The sequence below is a fragment of the Geotrypetes seraphini genome, chromosome 1, assembly GCF_902459505.1.
Source record: "Geotrypetes seraphini chromosome 1, aGeoSer1.1, whole genome shotgun sequence".
NCBI classification, from domain to species: Eukaryota; Metazoa; Chordata; class Amphibia; order Gymnophiona; family Dermophiidae; genus Geotrypetes; species Geotrypetes seraphini.
Window position 1 is genome coordinate 106,574,217 of NC_047084.1, and position 21,683 is coordinate 106,595,899.

The 21,683-nt window shown below is 41.3% G+C and overlaps 1 protein-coding gene across 4 annotated transcripts in view; it reads right to left on the bottom strand.

Annotated features, from left to right (window-relative positions):
• Positions 1-21,683, bottom strand: part of KIF24 (kinesin family member 24) — a 185,323-nt gene that overhangs the window by 22,778 nt on the left and 140,862 nt on the right. For all 4 annotated transcript variants that reach the window (XM_033935497.1, XM_033935505.1, XM_033935478.1 and 1 more), the window contains 2 exons: positions 19,144-19,215; positions 7,899-8,008 (listed from right to left, as the gene is read on the bottom strand). In XM_033935497.1, coding sequence (XP_033791388.1) covers positions 7,899-8,008; positions 19,144-19,215 — 182 coding nt within the window. The remainder of the gene's footprint in view (positions 1-7,898; positions 8,009-19,143; positions 19,216-21,683) is intronic.

A 21,683-nucleotide genomic window follows, 5' to 3' on the forward strand; every position in this document is an offset into this window, starting at 1 on the left:
TATGAATATAAGTATGATATATTATACTTAAAGTGTTCATGAAGAAAATCAAGTGTATATTTATAAGATTATATGAATTTTTCTGATACACTTGTAATATGCAAAACTGAATAAATAAATTTAAAAAAATGTGTCAAAATGGGTAGCTGATTTTATTACCTCCACATCCAAAAACACCACCTTCTGAATATCAAATTTCATTTCCAGTTTAATCTGAGGGTGACAGCTATTCAGATATCTTTCAAAATCCTTTAGAGCAGGGGTGTCCAACCTGCGGCTTGAGGGCCACATGCGGCCCCGTGAAGTATTTTGTGCGGCCCCGGTCGAGGGCGATACAATGTTTTCCTCTACTGCCCCCGGGTGTTTACCATCTTGCCAGCTCCCTCCTCTGTCTTGCTGCAGCATTTGCGCGGCCCCAGAAACATTTTTTTTGGCCAATGTGGCCCAGGGAAGCCAAAAGGTTGGACTCCCCTGCTTTAGAGTATTCAACGGGCCCGTCCATATAAAAAAAATATCATCAATGAACACAAAGGTATATGCTGCTGGAAAGAAGATCCATAGACCCACTGATGTTCATAATTGCCCATAAACAAATTTGTAACTGATGGGGCAAATGATGTCCCCATCGCCACCCCTGAGCATTGTCGAAAAAAGACCCCCTCAAAGAGAAAATAATTCCATGTCATTGCTATCTCACTAAGATCCACTAGAAACTCAGTGGGAACTAAATGAGGCCGTGGCCTATAGTCCAGACTCGATGCCAAAATATCAAGAGCTTCCTTCTGGGGGATAGAGGTTGTGACAGGGACTCCCGCGCTAACTTTCCCTGAGCCGGCTGGAGCCCTGTCCGACCGAGTAGTTTGATGTGTGACTTTAATTATGCAGCCTAAGATTCAGTGCCTCCCATGCACACTGCTGGACCTGGCTTTACTTGGATAGGTTTCACAAACACTACACAGTCTTTAAAGGTGAAAAATAAAGGTTTCAGCTTTTATTTTCAGGCTTGATTTAAAGCTACTTATTTTAACTGGTCAAGAATACAATTCACTAGTCCCATGTTCATTTCCCATCCATGAGGGTAGCAATTGCAGAGCTCAAAAACAAAAACTCCCAACAGAATATTGCAGCTCATTCCAAAACAATAACTAAGGTGACCCTACGTCCCGTTTTGAAAGGGACAGTCCCGTTTTCGGATCCCCTGTCCCGTTGTCCCCATACACAGCTTTGGGACGCCAAAATGTCCCGTTTTCAGGGACAGCGTCCCGAAGCTGTGCATGGGGACAACGGGACAGGCGATCGCTTCCTGTCCCTCCCTGCCGCACCAAAAAAGAAAAAAAAAAAGCCTCCCTCCGGGCCCAATTTAAACTTCCCCCCGGTCCACCGCCACTGCTCCTCTGCTTCCCTCCCTGCCGCTAATCATGCCCAGAAGCCTTCTTCCCAACTTCAATTCTGACATCAGAGAGGCCGTTCCTGGCCAGCCAGGCAGCAATTGGCTGACCCGGAACGTCCTCTCTAACGTCAGAATTGACGTCAGGAAGAAGGCTTCTGGGCGCGATTAGCGGTAGGGAGGGAAGCAGAGGAGCAGCGGCGTTGGACCTGGAGGGAGGTTTAAATCGGACTTGGAGGGAGGCACTTTTTTTCCGAAGTAGGGAGGGAAGGAGGTAAGCAAGCAAGCTGGCTGGTTGGCTTTTGCGCGGCAGAGAGGTAGGTAGTTAGGCAGGCAGGCTGGTTGGCTAGCTTTGGGGGAGGTAGGCAGGCAGGCTGGCTCTGGGGGAGGCAGGCAGGCAGGCAGGCTGGCTCTGGGGGAGGCAGGCAGGCAGGCAGGCTGGCTCTGGGGGAGGCAGGCAGGCTGGCTCTGGGAGAGGTAGGTAGGTAGGCAGGCTGGCTCTGGGGGAGGCAGGCAGGCAGGCTGGCTGGCTCTGGGAGAGGTAGGTAGGCATGCTGGCTCTGGGGGAGGCAGGCAGGCTGGCTCTGGGGGAGGCAGGCAGGCAGGCTGGCTCTGGGGGAGCAGGCCGGCAGGCTTTTTGGGAGGGGGCGGGACAAAGGCTGGAAGGCAGTGAGGGGGACATAGGAAGGAGGGATGAAGGAAGGAGAGAAAGAGGCAGAGAAGGTTGTAAGTAGAAGAAAGACTAGAGAGATAAAGGCCTGGACCAAAGGGGAAAGACAGGAGGCAGAAGCAGGACTTTGGGAGGTGCAGACAGAGGGGGAGAGCCCGTGAGGAAGAGCAGAGAGAGGCAAGATCATAACAGAGGAGGGAGAGAGAGGGAGACCTGGAACAAAGGTACAAAGAAGAACTGACACTGGATCTGGGGGCACTAAGGACATAGGAAGGAGGCGCTGGGGGCACTAAGGACATAGGAAGGGGCACTAAGGACATAGGAAGGAGGCGCTGGGGGCACTAAGGACATAGGAAGGAGGCGCTAGGGACACTGGGGGCACTAAGGACATAGGAAGGAGGCGCTGGGGACACTAAGGACATAGGAAGGAGGCACTGGGGGCACTAAGGACATAGGAAGGAAGGATGGTGGGAATAGAAAGGGACAATTGTTGGGCCTGAGTGCAGAAAGAAATGAAAGAAAGGATGCACAGTCAGAAGGAAACGCAACCAGAGACTCATGAAATCACTAGACAGCAAAGGTAGGAAAAATGATTTTATTTTCAATTTAGTGATCAAAATGTGTCAGTTTTGAGAATTTATATCTGCTGTCTATATTTTGCACTATATTTGTCATATACCTTGATTTCCAAAAAGCCTTTGACAAGGTGCCTCACGAACGTCTACTCCGGAAACTGAAGAACCATGGAGTGGACGGAGACGTACATAGATGGATCAGAAACTGGTTGGCGGGTAGGAAACAGAGGGTAGGGGTGAAGGGCCACTACTCGGACTGGATGGGGGTCACAAGTGGTGTTCCGCAGGGCTCAGTGCTCGGGCCGCTGCTATTTAATATATTCATAAATGATCTAGAAACAGGCACGAAGTGTGAGATAATAAAATTTGCGGACGATACAAAACTATTTAGTGGAGCTGGGACTAAAGAGGAATGCGAAGAATTGCAAAGGGACTTGAACAAATTGGGGGAATGGGCGGCGAGATGGCAGATGAAGTTCAACGTTGAGAAATGTAAAGTATTGCATGTTGGAAACAGAAACCCGAGGTACAACTATACGATGGGAGGGATATTATTGAATGAGAGCAACCAAGAAAGGGACTTGGGGGTAATGGTGGACATGACAATGAAGCCGACGGCACAGTGCGCAACAGCCGCTAAGAAAGCAAATAGAATGCTAGGCATAATCAAGAAGGGTATTACAACAAGGACAAAAGAAGTTATCCTGCCATTGTATCGGGCGATGGTGCGCCCGCATCTGGAATACTGCGTCCAATATTGGTCTCCGTACCTTAGGAAGGATATGGCGTTACTCGAGAGGGTTCAGAGGAGAGCGACACGCTTGATAAAAGGGATGGAAAACCTCTCATACGCTGAGAGATTGGAGAAACTGGGTCTCTTTTCCCTGGAGAAGAGGAGACTTAGAGGGGATATGATAGAGACTTATAAGATCATGAAGGGCATAGAGAGAGTAGAGAAGGACAGATTCTTCAAACTTTCGAAAAATAAAAGAACAAGAGGACACTTGGAAAAGTTGAAATGGGACAGATTTAAAACGAATGCTAGGAAGTTCTTCTTTACCCAACGAGTGGTGGACACCTGGAATGCGCTTCCAGAGGGAGTAATAGGGCAGAGTACAGTACAGGGGTTTAAGAAAGGACTGGACAATTTCCTGCTGGAAAAGGGGATAGAGGGGTATAAATAGAGGATTACTGCACAGGTCCTGGACCTGTTGGGCCGCCGCGTGAGCGGACTGCTGGGCATGATGGACCTCAGGTCTGACCCAGCAGAGGCATTGCTTATGTTCTTATGTACTGAGGTGACATCTTTGAAACCCCCCAAATATAAAGGATAATTAACATTTTCTCTGCGTATAGGGTGCTTTGTGTTTTTTTAAATTTTATGGTTACCATTATGAAATAAGATTTTGTGTGTACATGAAAAATGAATGGAAGAAATTGGGGGCGGGGCTAGGGCTGGACTGCATATTAATAGATGTTCCGTTTTGATGAAAAAAAATAAATGGTCACGTTACTCATAACCCATGAATCAAAACAGTCCTTTTCTTCCTGGGCTCAGGAGAACTCTCCCTTCCCCTGTGCTCGTGGCACACAAAAAAACCCTCAAAAGACAAAAATCCTTTTCTTGCTCTCCCCAGCAGGAAAAAGAAACCAAACTTTAATGCTGGCTTAACCCAGAATGCTAGGCACTTGCTATTCCAAGCAGCATCGGGCCTGGAAGCCACTTGCCTGGTCTGGGTAGGCTGAATCCCAATTCTTTAAGTTAAGTGGGGACGGGGGTGGGTATTATTTTATTTATCTCATAATATGTACGAATTAATTAATACATTTTGATGTATTAGGTTAGATTTTCTGAAATAGGTAGGGAGGGATTGGGGGGTTTTCTATTTTATTTACATTTGTCTTATTTATTAAATGTATTACATAATATTTAAATCATAATAAAATATGAATATAAGTATGATATATTGTACTTAAAGTGTTCATGAAGAAAATCAAGTGTGTATTTATAAGATTATATGAATTTTTCTGATACTCTTGTTGTAATATGCAAAACTGAATAAAGAAATTAAAAAAAAAAAACACCTGCCCAAAATTATGCAGGGTGTCTTTTGCACACTAGTCACTTTCCTGTTCTTCCTCAGGCAAAGTAAAAATGGCAAAATAGCCTCCTTAATACTTCTGGGCCTCTCTCTCTTGAACACAGTCTCAAACCTTAGAGAGAAAAAAACCCCATTCAAAAAGGCAAGCTTCTCTTAATGTCCCCAAACACATGAAGCTTCTGACTTTGCCTTACATAGTTCAGCTGAGCACTTTTCAAATGGCCACACTGTGACAGGGCTCAGTCAGCAAACTTTTCCCGTTTTAGCTTTAAAACTCTGACCTGCTTTACAAGCTGTGCTGCAATCCTTGGCCTCTAGCAATAGCTGTGTTAATGGAGCCTTTTCCCAGTCCATCTGGCTTGCCTCCAGCGTAGGCAACTCCCTAGCAGGAAAATCTCCATCACAACTGTTACCAGTGTCCAACAGCTCCCATGTCTCCTCCTCCTCCTGGACTCCTCTGACCTCTTCCTCCCTGGCTCTCCTGGAGGATAAGGGCCTAGAAGTTTCAAGCCCCTCCCCTCTGATTTGCTTAAGTGAGCACACCTGAGGTTTCCTGTCTTGAAGCCAAGGCAGTTCTCCAGAAGCAGAATGAGAAAAAAGGTGCAGCCCAAGTTTGTTTAATTCTAGACTGCACTGGTCTAGCTTTGGGAACTGACACAGGGATAGGACTATAATGCTTCAGATCTTGATCTGCTTCCTGCATTTCAAGATCAGGGGAGCGAGGCTTGGTGTCCCTGTCACAAGGTATACAATGAAGCTATGTCCATTGTAACCAAAAAAGAAATTTCTTGCATTTGTCCATTCCAAGTTTGCAATATTTAAAGAAAACGTGTAGTATTTCGCAATAGAGAAGTTACAGATTCCAGACATTCCTGAAGATAGTAGCCAATATACTTGCAGATTTTTTCAAGCATGGAGTCTCTCGCCAAAACTATAGGACACGCAGGCGGTTGTGTCAAATTTTTGTGGATCTTAGGTAGAAGATAGAAGACCGGCATCTTATAGTGCTGGTTAGTCATAAATTTATATTCTGCATATTTCAAAATTTTTCCAAAATCATCTCAGAGGGGTCTGAAGGAAGGCGAATATAGTTCGTCTCAATGGAAAGTTGGGAGTGGGTTTCCTCCAAATATTTATTCCTCCCCAAGTAGAACGTTCCCTTACTGTGGAGCGATCTATTACTCTGTTCTTATCAGAAAAATATAACTGCAATTGCAGTTGCCTTATGAACTTCTCCACATCTATCCGGAATTGAAACGCTTCATGTTTAATCGAGGGTATAAAAGTCAACCCTAGAGAGAACCTCAATTTCTACATCGGATAAGGCATAATCAGAGAGGTTCACCACGGTTGATCTTGCCTTGCCTGTGATCCGAGTTTGAGGTTTGTGTCCTCTCCCTCTGCCTCTCCTCCCTCAGTCTGATTTTGTTGGACTCCCCTTCAGTTTCATCCTTTGTAGTTCTTAAATCAAAAAAACACCCTACCATTTACTGCAATTGTCTCTACCCCTTATCCAGGGGGCCAAAGTATCAAACGTCCATATCCAGCAAAGCAAAAAAATGCCAACAGGAAGTACTTAGCTTCTCTGTGGAAACAAACAGCCAGCAGATGTCTTAATTCGTCAATCTAAGCTGTGCCGGATGATTTGGAGGGTCACAGCGCAGTCCAGCTGTTCCTGAGGAAGGGGGTGTGCACCCCCGAAATGGAGTCCCGTCAGACGAATTAAGACATCTGCTGGCTGTTTGTTTCCACGGAGAAACAAAGTACTTCCTGTTGGCATTTTTTGCTTTGCTGGATATGGACGTTTGATACTTTGGTCCCCTGGATAAGGGGTAGAGACAATTGCAGTAAATGGTAGAGTGTGTTTTTTTTATTTATTTATATCTTTTTTCACACTTAGCACTGTTGGGTGCACTTTATCACTAAAAAACACGGAGTAGAGCCCGGGGATGTTTCACAGTTAACACTCTTCTGGGTGTAAGCCAAGTGACAGCCTGTACCGCTGGGAGTTTCCAGTGGGTGGCTGTGTGACTGAGGGCTCTCCTGTGCATATATATAAATTATTTGCAGATTGTGTTGTGTAGCTTGACCATTTCTGCTCTTGTCTCTCCCCCTTATCTGGTTTTACTTCTTGGGGTCTGGGAGGTTTTTGCTAATTAGAGAATGACATGGTGACAGAATTTGTCCCCGTGGATAACTGCGGGAAACCATCTCTTGTCATTCTTTAGTGTCTATCTCAACCTCAGTCCTTCTACACCAGAATTCTTCAATGCAAGGCTTGAGGGTCAGTGGCTCTGCCCATCCATACTCCGATTCTTATGTGAGCCAAGTATAGGATAATGAACCCATTGTGATATCACTGATGAGGTTGGCTATTATTGGTGGAATAAAGCATTATGACATCACAGTATCAGCTCTGGATACCAGAAACTTTCATTCTTTAGTGTCTCTCTCAACCTCAGTCCTTCTACTCTAGCATTCTTTAATGCAAGGCTTGAGAGTCAGTGGTTGTGCCGATTCATATTCTGATTTTTCCTTACTCCTTAAAGAATGACATTGGGAAGGTTTCCCGTGGTTATATGTTTACACACAGTTTAGGTAAAAACAGGCATAACGTGCTACCCACTGTATATACTTAATTTTTACACACATATGTAGCTGTGAAATTTTATAAAAGCCATTTTTTGCATGTAGAATATGTGTTAAATAAGGAAAAAGCTTAATAGAATTACCCTCTCCCCCATATTGGATACATGATTTTAAAAAAACACAAAAAGGGGTTGAATTAATATACACTTGAAACTTGTAAACAGTAGCGCCCAATCATCAAGGATTTTTGCTGTAAACCCCTCAAGATATCTGGGATGGAGCAGGAAATCAAAATTTAAACAATTAAAAAATATATCATTAGAGATGGGAACAAGGAGCTTATTTTCAAAACTCCTTAAGGAGTTTCTCTTTGAAAACGCATCTGGTAAACACAACATAGGTACAAAGTAACAAAATATTTTATGAAAGCAGGTACAAAGTTTGCATGGAGACTTGGAAATTCAAGGCTTGTTTTTATGTAAGCAAACATGTTACCCCTGTAAAAGGTTTTGATTATTGTCCAGCTACTTGCTTGCTTAAAGGGGCAAAATAAAATTAGACTTTCAGTCACTTACCTGTCTGCATAGCGTAAAGTATTCAAGGTATGCTCCGTAGCTGCATCACTAGGTGATATGTTAGCTATCATACATGTTTTAGAGTTTCCAATAAAAGAATCTTTTAGCACCTTCAGGGAGGAAATCAAAGAGCAGAAGAATATCTTAGTAAGCTTTGTTTAAAATGGTGATAATTTCATGTTTGGTAAAAAATAAATGAAACGCAAAGGTAAGCAATTTTTGCTCATTGGTCCAAAAAAATATTACTGTTTTTCAAATTTTATATTCATAAGTTCAAAATATTCTTATATTATTACTTTTTCATATTCTATATATAATTAGTCTTTCAATTCATGAAGTTTCTTCTGTTGTCAAACACTTATCTGCACATTAACTAGTGGCTCCTTTTTCTCTCCACAAACGTTGAAGCCCAATGAAAGCCTTGTTTTGCAGATTCAACTGCTCCAACAGGGGCAATTCTTCAACATACATTTAGGGCTCCTTTTACAAAGGTGCGTTAGGGCCTTAACGCACAGAATAGCGCATGCTAAAATGCCGCGCACACTAGTCGCTACCGCCTCTTGAGCAGGCGGTAGTTTTTCGGCTAGCGCGCTAATACTTTATAATCAAATTGTAATTCATTCCCAAGTTTCCTTATGTTTCCACTTGTATGTGTAACTTAATTTACTATTATGTTTAGTCGTTTAGGTACCTGTCAGTTAAGTTTGTCTTCCTTTACTCTGTAATTTTTATTAATTTGTACATCGCTTAGAATTCGGATTAAGCGATTAATCAAATGTAATAATAAACTTGATAAACTTGAAACTTGCGTGTGCTAAAAACGCTAGCGCAAGTTGTAAAAGGAGTCCTTAAAGCTTGTCTTATGTCCAAAACATTGTAGAACAGCTATATCTAAACATCCAATCTTAACTAGCCAATCAAATTGAAGGGAACAAAAATAAACCAATCAAATCAAAAGATTTTCCAATCTATAAACTTATTCAACCCTTCAGGTTCAAGAGATCGCAAACTGTAAATCTATTTCTGTACTTTTCCATGATCACTTCCCCATTTCCATTCTGGTATTGCATCTATAACCATACTTTTGATTCAGTGGCTGAATCTGTGAAGTGAAAGAGCCTCTATCTGGATAAGGCCTGCTGGATATCAGGTCCATAATTTAATTACTGTATAATATTGTAAAACAGATAAAAGTAGACTAAGATTGAACTGGAAACAGTTATACCTCTTTCTGCTTTCTGTGATGTGCCTATGTCAGAAATCTTAATAAGATAGTACAGCAAGAATGTCATCGGACAGTGGGATGAGAACCTGGGGAACGGGGTTTGATTCCCACTGTGGTTCTTTGTAACCCTGGGCATGTCACTTAACTTGTTGTTGTCTCAGGTATGAAAAACTTAAGATTGTGAATCCACTAAGGACAGAGAAAGTACCTGTACACAATATGTAAACCACTTTGGCTGTATACAGAAAGACGGTATATCAAATGCATAACCCATATCCATACCTAACTGCGGTAAACATTTGCAAAAGATACTGGCAAAACGCTAACATTAGAATATCGCACTGGGCAGGTTGTGGAAAGGGTGAAGGGGCCCAGGTGCAAAACACGGTGCATAGTAATTGTAAAACTTTGGCAATGACTACCAGGGCATAGTTTATTAAAATTTTATTAAACACAAATCATAAAATTCGAAGCATTGTACAGTTAAATAAAACATTTAAAAAGGGAGACAAACTCCAGGTTACCAAGAAGACAAGACGGCAGACCTTAACATCCTAGACATAGGGAGTGTTGGAAACAAGAGGAGAGATGGAGGAACTACAATATTGTAAAGGAAAGAAAAACAATAAGGGGAAAAAACAAGGAGGGAGGAGAGGGAAAAATAAGAAAGAAATCAAACAGAAAAAAGAAAATTACTCATGTGTGTCCTCAAAAAGGAAGCATTTTAGACGACCCTTAAATTTATCTAAATTATGTTCTGCCCAACATCTTATAAAATAACTGCAGAGAAAAAACCCCCATTTATCAAGTTTTAGTTTTAAGTTTTTATTAGGATTTTATATACCGCCTATCAAGGTTATCTAAGCAGTTTTACAATCAGGTACTCAAGCATTTTCCCTATCTGTCCCGGTGAGCTCACAATCTATCTAACGTACCTGGGGCTATGGAGGATTAAGTGACTTGCCCAGGATCACAAGGAACAGTGCGGGGTTTGAACCCACAACCCCAGGGTGCTGAGGCTGTAGCTTCAACCACTGCGCCACACACTCCTCCACATATTAACTGCATTGTTGATAATGCAGATGAATTTGGTGCCATGTAGAAATGCATTGGGCAAAACTGAAAGGAGTTATTGTAAGGGCAATAAACCTTTTTGTGAGGCAAGTAAGTAAAAGTAAGGCTGCTTTGGTTCTCAAAAGTAGTAGCTGAGAAAGTAAGGAATAAGAGGTCAGCTTTCTTAAACTACAAAAGATCGCAGAAAGAGGAAGACAGGCAAAAATATCTGGAAAGGTTAAGAGAAGCTGGTTGAGTAGTCAGGAAAGCAAAAATACAAATGGAAGACAAAATAGCAGACATGGTAAAACAAGGAGACAAGACATTTTTTTAGATATATCAGAAATATTAAGAAGTGCAAAAGTGGCATTGTGAAACTCAAAGGCGAAGGGGAGGAAGAAGCTGATACAGAAAAGAATTGCTTAACAAATATTTCTGTTCTGTGTTCATGGGTGAAGCACCGGGAGCAGATCCGCAGAAGACCAACACGGATAGGGATGGAGTAGTAATAGACCCTAATCAATTCTCAGAGGGTTGTGTTACTGAGGAGCTAGCTAAATTAAAGGTAGACAAAGCGATGGGGCCAAATGGTGTACATCCAAGGGTTCTGAAAGAACTTAGGGAAGTTCTGGTGGCTCCGCTGACTAACCTTTTCAGTGCTTCTCTAGAGTTGGGAGTGGTACTGGAGGACTGGAGAAGGGCAGATGTGGTCCCTCTACACAAAAGTGGAAGTAAGGAAGAAGTAGGGAATGACAGGCCAGTAAATCTGACTTCTGTGGTAAGCAAATTAATGGAAACACTTTTAAAAGATAGAATGGTGAAGTTCTGGAATCCTGTGGATTATAGGACTGGAGACAACAATCAATTTCGTTGACTGAGTGACCAGAGAATTGGATAGAGGGAGTGTGCTAGATGTGGTGGATTTAGATTTTAGCAAAGCCTTTGATAGTGTTCCACATAGACATCTAATAAATAAACTGAGTGCCCTCAGGATGGGTTCCAAAGTGATGGAGATCGCTCTGAGGAAAGGGATGTTACCAGTACTGTGCTTCAAAGTTCTGTTATTGGACCTGTTCTTTTTAATATTTTTTTATAAGCAATATTGCTGAAGGGCTGTCAGGTAAGATTTGCTACTTTGCGAATGATACCAAAATCCTCAATACAGTAGACACCCTGGAGGGTGTGAATAACACAGAAAAACCTAGCGAAACTTGAAGAATGGTCTGAAATTTGGCAGCTAAAATTTAATGCTAAGAATTGCAAGATCATGCATTTGGGCTGCAAACACCAGAGGGAACGTTATAGTTTAGGGGGTGAAGAACAGAAGAACAGGATTTGGGTGTGATTGCATGTGATGATCTTAAGGTGAGCAAACAAGTTGAAAAAGGGCCGGCGACAGCTAGAAGGATTCCAGGGTGCAGAAGAGGAATGGCCAGTAGGATAAAGGAGGTATTGATGCCCCTGTATAAGACTCTGGTGAGACCTCATTTAGAATATTGTGCTCAATTCTGGAGACCACACCTTCAAAAACATATAAAAAAGGATGGAGTCAGTCCAGAGGAAGGCTACTAAAATGGTGTGTGTGCTTTGACATAAGGCGTATGGGGATAGACTTACTTTAGAGGAAAGTCAGGAGAAGGGAGATATGATAGAGATGTTTAAATACCTACTTGGCGTAAATGCGCATGAGTTGAGTCTCTTTCATTTGAAAGGAAGCTCTGCAATGAGAGGGCATAGGATGAAGTTAAGAGGTAATAGGCTGAGGAGTAATCTAAGGAACTACTTTTTTACAGGAAGGGTGGTAGATGTGTGGAACAGTCTCCCAGTAGAGGGGGTTGAGACAGAGATTGTGCCTGAATTCAAGAAGGTGTGGGATAGGCATGTGGGATCTCTTAGAGAGAGGAAGAAATAATGGTTACTGTGGATGGGCAGATTGGATCGGCCATTTGGCCTTTATCTGCCGTCATGTTTCTATGTTTCTAATGAAGTGGTTTTTAAGTGATTTGCACAGAAAGTCATTGCATGTTAAGTATTATTATTATTATTATTATTATTATTATTAACACAATTTGATAAATCGCCTATTATAATCACTAAGCGATGTACATAATAAAAATATTTCAAGAACAAAGGGGTTGACATTTTAACATAAGAACATTAAACTTATACAGACATACAGTGGGAAGGAAAAGATAAAAGTTACAATTGTTTGGGGTAGAATAAGGAAATAACAATAGGTAAGGGAGTTAATAACCTCAGCAATATTGAATTTAATATAATTTAATTTAAACATTAAAAGTACAAGGTGCAGTTCATAAACATTTTCTCCTTTTAAAAATTGTTATAATTCCTTTTTTGCATGGCAATTATTCTTTCCATTTTGAATATATGGCACAATGAATTCCACCAGAAGTCTAGTATAATTTTCCCAATTTCTGGTGATATGTTGAATGGTGACTCCTGTCATTATTAACAAAAGTTTATTATTACTTGATGAGATTTGACTTTTTTTCCTCATAGATGCCCCAAATAGAATTGTATCATATGATAGATTTGGGGGCCATTGATAACATATTGTAATGAATAGACACCTTTTTACACTAAAAGTATATTTATATAAATTGTTATATTATTGGTCTTCGTATTTTTGATTATAACACTTGTATGATAGACTTGATTTACAATATTTGTGGAAAGGGAGGGTGGGGGAAGGGTTTAACTTATGTTTTAAAGATGACAATAGATAAGAATGTCAAGTGATATGTATGAATTTAATTGATGTAATATTGTACACTTGATGAAAGATGAAAAAATGAATAAAAAATTGGGAAAAATAAAATTTTCTCAATTCATTCCATTCTGTATACTTCGGGTGCAAAATACCACATACTGTGTTAAGAGAGCATGATAACCATTAGTGCAGTTATGAGGTAAACGGCATGTGCCAATTCACACACAGAATGCTTAGCAGCCTTTAGTTTATCTCAGTGCTTTTTAACAGGTGTGCTGTGGGCATTATAAGAATTGCCATACTGGAACAGACCGAAGGTCCCTAAAGCTCAGAATCCTGTTTTCAACAGTGGCCAACCCAGGACCCAGGTACATAACTAGATCCCAAGTAGTAAAACAGATTTTATGCTGCTTATCCTAGGAATAAGCATTGGATTCTCTCAAGCCATCTCAATAATGGCTGCTAAGCTAATTGATTTCACCACATTCTCTGGCAACGAATGCCAAAATTTAATTACACGTTGTGTGAAGAAATATTTTCCATTGTTTTAAATCTACTACTAGTTCTAGAATTTTTGGAGAGAGTGAACAAGCAATTCACATCTACCCTTTCCACTCCACTCATTATTTACTGTATATCAAATTCAGATCTCTATCATATCACCCCTGAGCCGTCTCTTCTCCAAGCTGAAGAGCCCTAACCGCTCTAGCCTCTCCTCATAGGGAAGCCGTCCCATCTGTTTTATCATTTTCGTCGTCCTTCTCTGTACTTTTTCTAATTCTGCTATATCTTCTTGAGATAACAGTGATCAGAATTGCATACAGTATTCAAGCTGAAGCCGCACCAAAGAGCAATACAAGGGCATTATAACATTTTCATCTTTGTTTTCCATTCCTTTTCTGATAATTCCTAACACTCTATTTGCTTTCTTAGCTGCCGCCACACATTGAGCTGAGGGTTTCAACATATCGTCAACAATGACACCTAGATCCTTTTCCTGGGAAGTGACTCCTAACACAGAACCCAGCATCACATAGCTATAGTTCAGGTTCCTCTTTACCACATGCATCACTTTGCACTTGCTCACATTAAACGTCATCTGTCATTTTGACGCTCAGTCTTCAAATCTCACAAGGTCCTCTTGCAATTTTCCACAATCCTCTTATGATTTAACAACTTTGTGTCATCAGCAAATTTAATTATCTCACTAGTTATTCCCATATTTAGATCATCAATAAATATGTTTAAAAGCAGCAGTCCCAGCACAGACCCCTGGGGAACCCCACTATTTACCCTTCTCCATTGAGAATATTGACCATTTAAACCCACTTTCTGTTTTATGTCTTTAACCAGTTCTCAATCCATAAAAGAACATTACCTCCTATCCCTTGACTTTCTAATTTCCTCAGCACACTGGTATGCTTCTGAGAGCTTCCTGGTGTGCCATCCAAAATTCTGTCCTTCCCTGTGGCATTTGGTCAGGGCCTCCAAAGTATTCAGTGAATCTCCAAGTCCTGCCATGATGCTGCCTATTTTAAAATTGTATTCATTTTTGTTGTTGTTTGCAGCAATATTTTTCTTGCACTTCTCTTTCCTCCCCTCCTTGGGAGTCCAGCAGTTCTTCTCCCCCCTGCACCCTCCCCCTGGTCCTTCAAACCTGTCTCATTTTCCAGCTGCAGCATGATAAGCACATGCTGCCTGTAGCCATCCCCAGAATCTTTCCTCTGTCACATCCCGCCCCCTCTGATGCAACCTTCTGTTTGCACAGGAGATGGACATAGCACAGTTGAAAGGTCCTAGGGCTTGCTACAGGTAGCATGTGTTTAATCACTGCTGCAGTCAGCAAAGGAAATAGGTTTGAAGGACGAGATATACTGAACCATAGTAGGAGGAAATAAGAGAAATGTGGGAACAGATACACAGAGATGGGGACACATGCTGCACCAGGGGAAGGAGGGAGAATAAATGGAAGAGAGAGATGTTGTCCTGTGGGGGGATGGAGGGAAGAAAGATGCTGGAAGGTGTGGTGAGGTTGGAGAAGAGGTAGAGAGATACTGGACATGAGGGCAGGATGGGGACACAGAAGGGAGATGCTGGACATGGAGGCAGGATAGAGACAGGGACACAAAGGGAAGATGGATATGGTGCGAGAAAAAGTGTCAAATAGGACAAAAGTCACTAGCAAAAGAGTTAAAAGAAGACAGGGCAAAGTAGAAACCAGAGACTGAAATCAATACAGTTAAAAAGAAACTCAAAATACCATACAGAGGTAGAAAAATAATTGTAGAAAATATCAGTTGTTGTACAACTGCCAGAGCTGGTATTAGACATAGCTGTGATCCACGGCAGAAATTTGGAACAGGACCCATAAGCTCATTACCAGACTTAGCCTTTTTCAGGTTCAAACAAGCTTGGGGATCTTTAGCAGGGAGTCATAGACAACTGCCCTGTTTTTACCCCCCTGGAGATTGTATTTTAAAAGGATTAACTGAATAAAAGAAGCATCAAGAACATTGGATTTCCACAGTTTTGTTTGTTTGGTCTATCCTTTTTCTCCTGTGGAAATTTGGGTCTTCTCTTCTTGTTGCAACTTCATCCCCCTCCCAACACTATCCCTGACATTTGGTATCTTTATATCTTGAAAACACAGAGAAGCTGAGTAAAAAAAGTATAAAAGTATAAAGTATAAAAGTATATAAAGTATAAAAGTATAAAAGTAACATATAAAAGTAGAGAAAAAGCCTTCAGAAATAGGTACTCCCACTTAATACTAATTGTATTTATAAGCAGGGACCAAATATACCTTCATCAGTCAGGAAAAAACTCCACAACTTTCAAAAGTTAACTACTGGCCATGGAAAAAATGTGTTCTTATTAGAACTGGAAACCTTAACCATAGAAAATCATCATTTTCACTGTTTCACTGCCGCTACATCAGGGGGAAGCTCCTGCTCAAGACCCAGCAAGGGTAAAACGCCAACATTTCAAAATTTCCCATGAACCTTCTCATTACACTCCAGCCAATCACAAGTGGAACTCTACATCATTATCTGCACCAATCAGAATGCTGACCATTCTGTAAGCATATTTAATCCATTAGGCTTCACAGTTTGCAGCCAAAACATCCACTTCTGCTCCCGTCAACTTAGAATTCCTTACAAATTACCCTGACATATTAAAGGCTGAACTTAATCTAACATTATACATGTAGGGATTCAAATGAGTGAGACTACGGAAGGTAATGAGCCACCAAAGTTTGGAGTGTAATGAGAAGGCTCACGGGAAATTTTGAAAAATTGGTGTTCTTTTTCCTTGCGTCATTTTACTCTTGTTGGATCTTGAAAGCAGGAGCTTCCCCCTTACACAGTAGAAGCAAAACAGAGATTCACTGTCAGGGTTATTTTTTAAAAAATGGTGAATGAAGACTTGGATATTCAAATAACTAAAAAACTAAGACCATCAAAGGATTAAGTGAAAATGATGATTTTCTATGGTTACGTTTTCCTGTTCTAGTAAATACAGATTTTTTGTGTGTCTGGTAGTTAACTTTTGAAAATTGTGGATTTTTTTTTTGAGTGATGATTGGATGTTTGGTCCCCACTTATAAAAACAATTAGTATTAGGTAGAAGTACCTATTTCTGAGGTCTTTTTCTTCACTTCTACATGATTATGTTCATCCCTGACTCAGCTTCTACATTATTGTACTAGTGGTGTGCTTTGATAACTGACTTTCTCAAAAGAGTGACGTTTTTATATCTTGCACAGTACAGGGGACATGCGTCTCTTTTTACATAGTAACATAGTAACATAGTAGATGACGGCAGATAAAGACCCGAATGGTCCATCCAGTCTGCCCAACCTGATTCAATTTAAATTTTTTTTTTTTATTTTTTTTTTTTTTTCTTAGCTATTTCTGGGCAAGAATCCAAAGCTTTACCCTGTACTGTGCTTGGGTTCCAACTGCCAAAATCTCTGTTAAGACTTACTCCAGCCCATCTACACCCTCCCAGCCATTGAAGCCCTCCCCTGCCCATCCTCCACCAAACGGCCAACACAGACACAGACCGTGCAAGTCTGTGTTTTATTTCTCTGATGGTGTTCTACATTCAAGGTCTGACCTCAGGGTTTCAGTTTAACTTCTGTCTATGTATTTGTATTTCTAGTTTGTGGTTACTTATTCTGTATTTGGTATGACGTTCATCTATTTTTGATATACTGGTGATTGAATTTCCACCTCAGTAGCTTATAGCTCTTAAACAGTTGTAGAAAACTGGAAAAATAAGATAAAGTTCTAGAATAGATTTAAATTCAATCCACGCAAGGCAGGTCAGGGTAAGGAAGAGAGAAAGTAGGCAGCAGCAAAGAAAAATTGAGACACCAGTAGACTGTGTTCCGTGTATGTGATCAAGGCTAGGTATTCTGTTAGCATGACGTTTCTATGTCGTGATCTGTAGTAATTTGGCTTGTTCAGTTTTCCTAATATATGTATTGATGTTCCAGGACTCACTGAAACATTTAGGGCACTTTTTTTTTTTTTCTTGGGTAGGGTCCTTGTTTGGAAGTTAGTTTAGGCATGGTGTTTTGCTCTGAGTGATTGTTTGCAGGGTTATATAAACTTCACATTCTATCTGGTACTGAGAGGGTTTTTGTTGAGTTAGTGAGTATACCAGCATCAGAAATGTCTTAGTATGGCGAGTTTTATGGGGAAAAATAGTGTTGCTTGTTGGGGGGGGATGTTTGTTTGTTTATTTAATTTGATTTCTATCCCGTTATCCCCCAAAGAGCTCAGAACAGGTTACAGGTTAAACATACATAATATACAGTTAACAGCACTGTTCCCTAAGCTGAGCAGGTGTCCTCCAGCTGCATTGCTACCACTAGGGGGTGGAATATTTTCAGTCGCTAAGGTACATGTATGTTCCCTGGAGTCCAGCAGAACTTGCCTGTCCCTCACAATTGAAAATGTGACAGTAAAACAACACCCTCTATTGGTGAGACTGTGAGTGGAGGACTCCTGCTCAGCTTAGAGGGAACAGTGGTTAACAGGTTATGATTTGTACTGGAATTGTCATAATTTCAGTACAAGTTTACGATACAAGTTTTTCTCCTAACTTGACACATAGTAGGGGGTCTAATACTAATATACAGTTTATAATTGCCATAGTTATCCTTTACAGTATAAGTTTTATCCTAACTTGACACAGAGTTTACAGGTTAGATTTGCCACAGTTACAATCTGGGGGAAGAATAAAAGGGTGCTTGCCTGTGTAAGGTGCCAGAGAGGAAAAAAGTGTTAGCTGGGGAAGGACAGGAGAAAGGGTTTTGAGAGACATGCTAGTTCTGTGTAGGGGGGTCAGGGACAGAGAATGACATGTTATGGCTGCAGGTGTGTATGTGGCAAGAGAGGGATGACAGCATGCTGGAGGGAGGACGAGAGAGGGACGGACCAGGTGAATGTGTGTGGGGGGGGGTTGAGTCAGAAAGAGGTGGTAGTGCACACTGGTTGAGTGTGCACTGAGAGATCAACAAGCTGACCATGCTCATTGAGGGGGGGGAGAGGGACATGCTGCCATGGTCTCTGTCAAATTATGTTTTAGGCTTTTTAATACTATATATTTTAGTTTAAACTACGTTTTCTGACACTTCACAGTCATGTGGCCAGTGGCCAATGACTAGTAAATACGGCAACTTTGTGAAATTTGGTTTAGTGTGCCACGAGGATCAGGTGAGCTTGAAAGTGTACTCCAAAATAAAACTTGAGAGCCATTGGTTTTTCTACACACAAAGAGAAGAATTTGTGCAGGTGGAAGAGAAAACAAGTTTAAAATATTCACATATAATCTGACTTTTCTTGTATTTACATGTACAGATTTTGCAACACATTTCACAAATTATAAAGCCACATAAGCACATTTAGTTACTTAGTAACAAGAACATCACAATAAAGTTAGGCATGTATCTTATTTAAAAAAATAGAGTTGGTATTGTTTGCTTAGAATTATGTATACAAATTTGTAGTTAAGGCCACTACTGAAAACGTAGCAATTTTTTCCCTACATCATTCATAACCACTAAATCTATCCTTTTAAATGGTACAGAGTAAGAAAAGTACAAATTAGAAGGCAAGTCATTGTTTCAGAACCCATAATAGATGCTAAATGTTTTTCAAGAACCTAGGTTTTTATCGAGCATCAATGTGCAGTACAGCTGGCTTTACTTTCTTCTTTAGATTTACCTGTGTTAGTTTGCTTTGTCTGAAAGGAGTATGAGCATGTTCCTGATCCAAAGCACGAATACATTCTTTCAGCTACAAAATTAACAGAAAATATAAAAATATTTAGACAAGTTGCAACACAAATGTGATATTTTATTATTTCACATAAGAAAAGTTTATAAAGGTTTTTCTATGTGGCGCAAAAGAACACTTTGGCTCAGGATACAGAGGAGGAAACAGCCTGAGGTCCAGCAGTGCAGCTCCTCTCTCTTGCCAAGCTTTAGTGGTGTAAGTACAGGTGGGAAGAGAAAGAGAGGGAGGGAGGAACGAGGGTCCTGAAAAAAGGTAGATGGAATGAGAGACTTGGGAAAGAGGTGGAGACTTTATTAAAAAATAAAAAAAAAAGCTGAAATAGGGGTTTTGGAGGTGGGGGACCTGAACTCTGACCCCAGAAATCCTTAAAAAATGAGGTTTTTGGACCTCCCCTGATTTTCCCATAGGAAGTAATGGGACTGTACTTAGTTCTCTGAAAGTGCCTGTAGCTGGAAGAGATGGAAAGGACTTTCTGCCTCAGAAACTTAAAATAATGACTCCAAAGCAAGAAATCTTCAGGCTGCCAATCAGACCGCGTCCATCCAAGATTTCCATGCCCACAGAACCTTGAAGTGTGACTAGGGGAATGGGGGAGACACAACCTGTGACAGAGGGACATAACCTGTGCTCAAGCAACTTGAAAAATTCAGAAGACCATTTGGCTCCGAGAGGAATGGACCTGAAGTACACAGCAGGCTGTATCCACAGGTCTACCCGAAGGTGTGCCTTGCGAGCTGCAGTATGGCTCCATGAAATCTGAATTCTTTCTCAGGCAGATAATCTTCAAATATTGAGTTTCAGAGCACCAAAGCCTCAGAAAAAACAACAACTTATAACTGAAAATAAGAAAAACTAAGCAGAGCAGATCAAAAGACCTCTGCCCAGTTTACCTGCAAAAGGAAAAACTGAAGGGGGCACTACACTGCAGTGGCAATGTGGGAGGTGCTGAAAGTTGTAACACACTTCTGCAAAATCTGGTTCATGGGAATGGATTGATCTCCTAACGTACGGACTCCTGAGTAGATGTAATAGACTATATGTTTTTGTATGTTGTCTAGATTTGGAGATAGTAAAGTCAGAAGAAGCTTCAAATTAATAAATAAATACATTGCATTGTGCAGACTAAGACAAATGGCTGACTTGCTCTGTTAAGTCAAGTCGATGATTGAATAAAGGACTTCTAGCAAAAAAAAAAGAAGCAGCAGCATATATTGATACTTAATTTTATTATAGCCTGCTCAGTGCATATGTTTTTTTAAATTAAGGGTGAGATATCAAATAGAAACATCAATACCAGTGGAACCTAGTGCAATTTTCCTGTGCTAAAACTGAAAATATCTTTTGCATAGGCCTTAGAAGTTGAGACACTGTTAATGACGCTATAAAAATATGTGTCTATCACACCCCTTAAGAGAAACGGAATGGGAAGATTCATTGCAGCCGTTTCATCGTGAGCCATTTCAACACAGCCACAATGAATCGTGCCCTGGTGTCTCTCCACTTCTGTGTCCCCCTCCCCCCTGGCTGGTGCCTCTCTTCCACTCCACCTCCCCCGCCAGTGCCTCTTACTCCCCTCCCGCTGATGCCTCTTTTCCTCACCACCCCCAATACCTCTTGAAAAGTTTGCTGGCGCATTTTCCACCCCCTGCTCGGCTGGCTTTAGCTCCCTTCTGATGTCACTTTTTAGTTGTGGACTACGATGTGACATCAGAAGGGAGATGAGGCCGGCGCGAGCAGGGGGTCAAAGATGCGGCTTGTGCCAATGAACTTTTCACAAGGTATGCGGGCCAGGAGGGTGCTCCTACCTTGTGGGGAGTCCTCTTATTTTGGGGGGTGTTGAGGTGCTCCTACTTTGGGGGGTGCTCCTTTGAGTAGGGTATGAGGGGACCTAGCCCCCCTCAAGAGGTCAGGTATGTGAGGGAGGAGGGGGAGGCAAAGCCCCCACAAGAAGTCAGGTGCTGCCATGCACAATGCAGTGTGGCCAATTCAGCGATAAAACAGCAGCGATGAAATGGGCGTGCTGAATTGGCTGCGATTTATAGTCCTAGACCCAGAAGAAATTGGAGTATACAGTGCTATTTTTTTTACCTGATTTGAAGTATCATTTTTTTGTATGAAAACAATCTACTTAAATCCATTCGTATTTACCTAATCAATACAAACACATTAATTATGGTATATCAATTGTATTCCACTGACCTTTATCATATCTATTACAGATTTATTTTAGTATACTCTTACCCCCTCTTCTATGAAACCGCGCTAGCGGTTTCTAGTGCGAGGAGCCGCACTGAATGGCCCGACGCTCATAGGAACTCAATGAGCGTCGGGAGCAGCGTGGGCCATTCAGCACGGCTCCCCGCACTAAAAAACTCTAGCACGGTTTTGTAGAAGAGGGGGTTAATGTAAATAGGTCTGAAACTAATATATCATCCCTAGGCAAACTGAATCCTAGCAATATCTCCAAA